This window comes from Choloepus didactylus, chromosome 3, assembly GCF_015220235.1.
Source record: "Choloepus didactylus isolate mChoDid1 chromosome 3, mChoDid1.pri, whole genome shotgun sequence".
Taxonomy (NCBI): Eukaryota; Metazoa; Chordata; class Mammalia; order Pilosa; family Megalonychidae; genus Choloepus; species Choloepus didactylus.
The window spans coordinates 201,304,584-201,313,001 of NC_051309.1; the positions used below are offsets into that span (position 1 = coordinate 201,304,584).

The 8,418-nt window shown below is 35.1% G+C and overlaps 1 protein-coding gene across 5 annotated transcripts in view; it reads left to right on the top strand.

Annotated features, from left to right (window-relative positions):
* Nucleotides 1-4,148, top strand: part of C3H4orf47 (chromosome 3 C4orf47 homolog) — a 49,625-nt gene extending 45,477 nt beyond the window's left edge. For all 5 annotated transcript variants that reach the window (XM_037831122.1, XM_037831121.1, XM_037831124.1 and 2 more), the window contains one exon: nt 3,909-4,148. In XM_037831122.1, the coding sequence (XP_037687050.1) occupies nt 3,909-3,957 (49 nt within the window). In that variant the 3' untranslated portion in view covers nt 3,958-4,148. The remainder of the gene's footprint in view (nt 1-3,908) is intronic.
* The last annotated feature ends 4,270 nt before the right edge of the window (nt 4,149-8,418 follow it).

The window sequence follows — 8,418 nt, forward strand, 5'->3', positions numbered from 1 at the left end:
CACTGAAACTTTATTTCGTTTTATTTCTCATCCCCCTTTTGGTCAAGAAGATGTTCTCAATCCCATGATGCCATGTCCAGGTTCATCCCTGGGAGTCATATCCTGCATTGCCAGGGAGATTTACACCCCTGGGAGTCAGGTCCCACATAAGGGGGGAGGGCAGTGAGTTCTCCTGCTGAGTAGGCTTAGCTAGAGACAGAGGGCCACATCTGAACAACAAAGAGGTACTCAGGGGGAGACTCTTAGGAACAATTATAAACAGCTTGCTGTAACAAGCTTCATAAGGGCAAGTCCCAAGATAGAGGGCTTGGCATACCAAACTATCAGTCCTCAATATTTGTGAGAACATCAGCAGCAACCCAGGTGAGGAAGTCCAACACTTCTGCATATATATTTTTATTTTCTGCCCAGATTACTTTGGAATGTGTTGCTATTTCACACTAACTTGTACAGACCTACCAGATCTCAATTCCTATTTGAAGTTCCATTGTAATTATGGTGTTTAAACAAATTGTACAAGTTAAATTTTTAGAAAATATAGATCCTACACCAAATCTCTTCCCTTGGTCTCACCTGGAAGTTGAAGTTTTAAAACATAGTATCATCCTTTACCCTTTGGCCCGATTTGCTCTAGTCCTAACTAGATCTGCTTCATTCATATCTCTAATTGAAGTCTGGACTCTTTTTCAGCTTTTTAAACAGTTGCTGTATGCACTAATACTGACATCCATATCTGCCACCCTCTAGCTCTGAGTTTCAGGTGTCACACAGATACCCCAAATTCCAGGGATCGATCAGGTTATACACAACAGGATCAGCATCTCAGAATCTGGAGATAGCCATTACAATTCAGGAATAGATGTGACTGTTGTAAGAGCTTACAATCTACGGACCATTACAATAAGTGTTCCCCTGAAAACTGTGCTCTAAGATTCAATTCTGAGTCTACACATTGTAGTTAGTTCATATTGGTGAGACATTATAGTATTTGCCTTTGTTTCTGGCATAGTTCACTCAAAATGCTGTCTACAGGATCCATTCATCTCCTTGCTTGTCTCACAGTTTCTTCACTCCTTGCAGTTGGTCAATATTCCATTGTATGAACACACCACAGTTCACAATTCTGTTCTTCAGTTGATGTACCCTTAGTCCACCTCCACCCCTTGCAAATCATGAATACTGCCTCATAAACACCAGTGTGCAAATGTCCATTGATGTCCCTACTCTCAGATTTTCCAAGTATATACCCCATAATGAGGTTGCAGGACCTTATGGCACCCACATACTTAGTTTCTTTTGGAACCACCACACTGTCCTCCAGAAAGGCTACACAATTCTGCCTCCTCACCAACAGTAAATAGGTACATCCCTTTCTCTATGTTTTCTCCAGCACTTTATCCCTACTTATATTTTTTCCTACAATTTTATAGATATAGTCACATACCATACAATATCCACAGTGTACAATCAGTTGTTCATGGTATCATCATATAGTTGTGCATTTATCACCACAGTCAGCTGTTGAATGTATTGATTACTACGAAAAAGTTTTTTGTTTTAAGATTAACAAAAAAGATAATAAAAATAAAAATAAAATATCATACCACATAATAGTAAGGTCAGACACCACCACCACTAACAAGAATCCCATATCACTCCCTTATATCCCCCACCCCCATACACATTTAACTTTGGTGTATTGCCTTTGTTACATTTAATGGAACCATATTACAATGTTACTGTTGATCATAGACTCCAGTTTGCTTCGATTATACTTTTTCCCTAAAAAACCCATCCTTTTTCAACACTTTGCATGGTTGACATTCATTTGTTCTCCCACATGTAAAAACACTTTTATATTTATACGTTTAGTCACAGTCATTGACCACTCCAATTTTTGCTATGTTTAGAGAATTTTTGAAACTAGAAAAATGATTTTACATAAGGAAAATTTTAAATTTTATATATTTTGTTACTTCAGATATGAATATCTCCAAAATGAATGCAGGCAAGCCTACATTTTTTTTTCTGATGTATACAATTACTGTAATTTATGTGCTTTAAGATGTATTTTTCTCTAAAAAAATAATGAAATTATCCTCTTTTGTTGTCATGGGAGCATCACTTGTGCATACCATCCAGTTTCAAACATTTGATATACAGAATTGAAGGCCCTTTGAAATGTGGCTGTACTACCTACTGTCATGTTATCTTTCCCATTGCTATTTGCATGCATCTTTTGCATCAGCCACCTGGACTACATATACTATTGTATTATAGTTGCTCTGTTACATTGTTAATAAGCTTTTCAGTCTACTTTTGCTTTCTATTATCTCTTCTATAAAGTCTTTACTAATATCCCCAGGTGGAACCTCTAGTGAACTTTTCTTTATATAACGTATGTCTTTTATGTATCATAGTTATTTTCTACACTCTACCTTGTATTATAGCTATTTTGTACGCGTATATATGCCTGATTTTTATATTCCTCGAAGCCTTTACCACAATACTTTTCACATGGCAGGTTCTTAAAAAGTGTTTGTTGAGTAGCTATTTTTTGAGCATTTATAAATATCAGTGGTGTTAACTACATTTTTTGTGTGTCTCTGTGACTGTTATATATACATATCTAAATTAAATCATTGGTACATCTCATTAGGAAAATTGGAACCAGTGTCTTTCCCATGAATTCAGTTTCATTAATGTAGTATCATTGCATTTCATTGGGAACAGTGCATTCCAATATTAGGTAAAATAAAATTACCACTCCCCAAAATTTCAATACAAAATTCCTTGACAAAAGCCCTAAATCCTTATGATGGCTTCAAATTGTAATTAGAAGGACTGTTAAACTATGCAATTTATACAAAATCACTGACTTAATAGGTCCAATTATAAGTGAGGTGGTGATGGTGAAATGAATAGTCCTTATCAGATGCAACAATTAGCTAATTCATTTCCCTAAGAATGGGCTCAAATGAACAGATTTTTTTGAATGATGTCTTAGTTGCCACATGGGCTTTAATAAACTAATGTAGTAGATGATATAACTGATTTATGCATATTTTATCTACTCTTCATAGCACTTTGGGGACTTTATAGATTGAGCAAAATTCATATTTTCTGAGAGAATAAATATAAACTGATCTGTACGACTGACTTCTTTACATAGCCAAGTGATTTCCTGAGATATCAGAGTAAATTTATGTAATTGAAACTGTTCTTTACAGGAATAATGTTCTGTATTGGCTAGAGTATTAGGCTTGGAAATAGGAAGATAAGGTGTTTTTATTCCCAGTCCTTTGACATCTTTCCTTATGCAAGCCACTTATCAGCACTCTGTCAACTTAAATAATAGAATGGACAGTAAATTTGACCTTTCCTCACCACACCCACCCTCAAAAAGATGGATTTTTTGTTCTTTTTGTGAGGCAGAGTTTAGGTTTTCTGGGTTGGTTTGTTTGTTTTGTATCCAGAGCATAGGACCTGAGAAAGTACTGTGATGCTCTAGCAAATATGTTTGAAGAGTAATTGATTGCTCTTTTGAAAAATCAGTTTATCCTTTGTTTAGTAATTTTGAGTTTATTGAAATCTCTTTATTTTTACATTATCACAAATATTATCCTAAATCAAGTTTTAGCTTATTTTACCTTAATTTTAAAACAAATAAACCTCTGGTCAGTAATATTTAAAATTGGTTCCATATTTGTTTCTCTTCTTAAATTACATTTTCTAAGTATATCTAGGTTATATAAAGTGAAGTTCTAAAAAAAAATTTAGTGATAAAATTTTCTTTTTTGGCTTAATATATTGTAACAGCTTTTCTTCATACAAAAAGTTTCAATAAGACTCTACAGAGATATTATCTGCACTTAAAGAATTAAATGTACATTTTTTTTCAATTTTAGGGCATTAAATATGAAGAACTACAAGACTTCTTCAGCACAGTCCTATTAACAATGGGAAGACAAATTGCTTTCTAGACCCTGAGTTCCAGTAATTCATTACCAAATGCTGATTATTTGAAAATGTATAAGACCTTGTGGAACAGATAGCTCAAGCATTTGAAATGAAGTTAAGCCTGCAACCCTAATACTCTTCCTTGTTTTAGTACTGCTACTTAATGAATAAACAGTATTGACTAATAAGTCAACATGTTGTTGCTGATCTATTTGATCTATGATTCTAAGCAGATCATAACATTTAGAACTTTTATGAAACATTGATGTGTAGTCTATCATTTGAAAGCTTTTACTCCTAATGTTAAAAATTGCAGGGTTGAAGGGCAGGGGTGGAGGTGTTAGCTGGAAGGGTAGAAAGTGCATAGGAAGTTTTTAATTGACTGTAACTTCTTAGAGTTATTTGAAATTGTATTGATAGCTATCTGTGCTAGTTCGAATATATTATGTACCGCCAAAAGCCGTATTCTATGATGCAGTCTTGTGGGGGCTTACATATTAGTGTAGATTAGGTTGGAATCTTTTGATTGTTTCCTTGGAGATGTGACTCAATCAACTGTGGGGGAAACATTTGATTAAATTATTTCCATGGAGATATGGACCCCGGCCATTCAGGTGGGTCTTGATTTAATCACTGGAGTCCTATAAGAGAGCTCACAAACAGAAGTACCTCAGAGCAGCTGAGAGAAACATTTTGGAGATGGCTGCTACAGACTTTTGCTGATGCTGATGCTTAGACATGCTTGGAGATGCAGACAGAAGGACATTTAGCTAAGAGATGAAGCCCAGAGGTTGCCTGGGGATATGCTAAGACAGGACTCCCAGGCGCTTAAGAGAGAAATGCCCTGGGAGAAAGAACCAAGAATGCACAGGAGCTGAGAGAGGAGCTGGAACACCACCCGGGATCAGCAGACGCCAGCCACGTGCCTTCCCACCTAACAGAGGTTTTCCAGATGCCAGTGGCCTTCCTTCAGGGAAGGTATACTCTGTTGATGCCTTAATTTGAACACTTTTATGGCTTTTGGACTGTAAATTTGTAACCAAATAAACCCCCTTTATAAAAACCAATCCATTTCTGGTATTTTGTGTCATGGCAGCATTAGCAAACTACAACACTATCTGTTATAGCCTATTAAAACATTTTTAACATAGAAGATAAATATTGGATCCATTCAAATTGCATAGATTCACATATACACACATTACATAGTGAGGCAAATGTTTCAAATTATGTGCAATCATGTCTTCTATTTACAGGCTATGTTGAGTATCACATCATTTAGCCAATGGCAGCCCCAGGAGTTGCAGGGGGAAAGGGAATAACTTGTTTCAATATCTTATAAAAAATTACAGAGTTGCAAGATAAATGAAGTTTGACTTGGGTGTCCTCTCCCATTCCTCTCTAGCTGTCCAAAGCTGCCTTTCCTGGACACACATCTTACTTTCTAGTTCCCATATTGCCTGTTCTCCTTCCTTCACCGTCTCTTCTAAAAATCTGTTCTTAGGAGAAGTGATTCAAATATAGTACTGTAATTCATAGTGAGGTCTCCATCAATGGTCCTCTATTGGGGTGGTGGTGGTATTTGTATTTAAAAATGAAAATTTTAAATACCAATTAATATAATGTGTTGGGAAAGTTATTTTTGGTCAGTGGTGCTTTCTTACTGTGCTTTGCCCTTCTGGGTAATATAACTTGTCCCTGTGCCACTCCAGGCTTCACAGAGCCTGAAATCAGAATGTACAGAGACTGTGGGACTTCCTTTGGGGCCCATTTTGTTTTTTCCATTGGGAGCAACCATATCAAGTCAGATGTACATCTGCCTCTTAAAGGGACTGCAGATGGCCCAGATAATTTTTGCTGTTGCTAAGTTGTTTTTTTTTTTTTAATTTTCATGCCTCATAACTAATATTCTACTTTTTTCTGAAAGAGTACTTAAAACTCTTATTTCCTATCCAAAGACAGTGTGGAATGAATATTTTAAAAACATTATCAAGAATATTACTCAAAGGGGAATACAGTTGTCTTCAGAATGGCAATGGATTTACCAGGTACACATAACTGAATAAAAGCTGTAAAGTTATATATAAATGTTACCAAACAAGCCTCACAAATATATGTATTCTTTTGAGTTCAGAGGTTCATATGCTGAGATTTTATTAAAATCTAAATAATTGCTTATTTTCTCTTTTGCTATTTGTTAGTTGCAATTAAGTTTTATTAATGTGCTTTTCCATAGCAATGTACTCTCTGTATAATATTCATAAATGAGAACACTAATCTAATGCCTTATTGAAGGTATAAGTAGTAGGATGACAACTGGTAGAGCTTATCTAGAGCTTACATAAATATACTGTTTTGATTAAAAGAAAAGCAAAATCAGAAAGCATGTATGGGAAAAGCAAAGCTGGCTGGCTGAAGTTAGAGATAGAAATTCTTCTTCCTGACTTCTGGAATACTCAGGTTCTCGCTTTAAGACCGTCAGCTGATTTGGATGAGAAGACTCCACTCATTGTTGAGGACAATTCGTTGATTGCAGGTGCAATCATCCGTAGATACAATCAACTGATTAACGATTTAAATACATCTTGAAATAACCCTCACAGTAACAATCAGGTGATCAAACAACTGGACGCCATAACCTAGCCAAGTTCACCCATGAAATTAACCATCACCCCTGTGAAAGAATTTTCTCACCCCAAACTCAGACATTAAGAGTCAAGAGTTAATGGACACTAACATCCTATCTCTGGACAACTCAGTCATCTAATAATCTTCTTTCCCATATGATGCCTGTATGGTTTGAGTAGTTTTTTGCATCCACCATCAGTGAATCATGGAAGGTGTAAGCTTTCTTAGTCAGCCATTAATGTTTGCCACAAACCATCTAATATCTATTTAAGGCTCAAAATTGAAACAAAGATTGTGGATGTTAAATTTAAGGATAGCTTAAATTTAAGAGAGACTCAATACAAACCTCTAATAGGACTGTGAAGAAAATTATGCAGAAACAGATCATACTTTTGGAAATGTTGCCCTGCTTCTTCAGAGACTGCCTGTTCCTTTTGTATGTTAATGTTACGGAATGTACATTAAGAATAATAAGCCAAAATAATAATTAGTGGTCTAAATTGAGGCAAATCACTTAATCTCTTGTGACTCTTTTCTTATCTGCCTTATCTACCTGAAATAGTTATCATAAAGACCACATACAAAGTGTTTTGTAAGCTATAAAAAATTATATATAAAACCTCTTAAAAATTAGATTGTTATCCATCAAATAATTTATTATAAATGAATTGTAAGGTAATTTGTCAATTTGAAATTTCATCTAATTATAACTGAATATTCCATTAAAGTATTTTGTTTAAAATTTCAAAAAGTGAATTAGTTAATACATATATAGTATTATATACTTATGTAATCTTTACTATGCCAGGTACAAGTCCATGTGCTTTACATTTTTACATTTTTGTTTACATTCAGACATTTATGTTTATTAAACCTTTAATCTCATAAAGGTCATAAAGAAATAGGTACAATTAGTATCATTAACAAATGAAGAAACTGAGGCAGAAATAATGATTCTTCTTAATTGGCTTTGGGTTACAATACTTATTCTGCAGACTTTATCAGAATTGAAAAGCAGAATAAGGTGGAAGTTAGTGTTGAATTTTTGGTAGGAAAGTCAAGTATAGAAGACAAGTTGGTTGACAAGAAGAAAGACTGGGAGGAACTATTTCCAATTTATTCCCCCAACATCTTAACAAGGAGCAGAGGTCAGATGCCTATAGGAGATAGCAACTGCTGTATACCTTCTTTGATTCTAAGGCTTAGGATTCAAAGCATTAATTACCTACCTTGAGGAGGTAGTGTCTCCTTCTGGAGCAAGGGTAGGCATGCCTACTGTTCTGTGTAATAAAGGTAGTGTTTCCCTCTGGAACTAAGGCAGGCATGCTTACTGCACATTATAGAAGATTTGGGTTCTCTAAGCTCAGAGTTCCTCTTGTGTAATGCAACCCACCATATGCAGGTGTCATCAAAATCTCTTCATGTTGCCTATGGGGATTTGAGCTTGGGAACCAATGCAAAAATGCTGATTTTCTGGCTTCTGATACTGCCATGATTTTGCCATGACTAAAAAAACTGTCCTTTATCTCTTACCCAGGAGTCTTGTGTTTTCTACTAGAACCCATGAAACATATTAGCTTACAAGTAGGGTAAATTTGAGACCCTACACTGTTCTTGACAATATAAAAATATATACCTAATTCTCATTTCTAATCTTAAAAACTAGTTGAATCAATTACAAGGTATTTTTAATCATATGCAAAAGTGAATTTAAAATTATTTTGTGGGAAATAAAGGATTAGACAAAAGTCTTTGAAAATTTGATTTTAGTAATTTATTTACATATCTTGGATGGAAGCAATTGGTACAGTTTACTTGGAATTCCTGGGG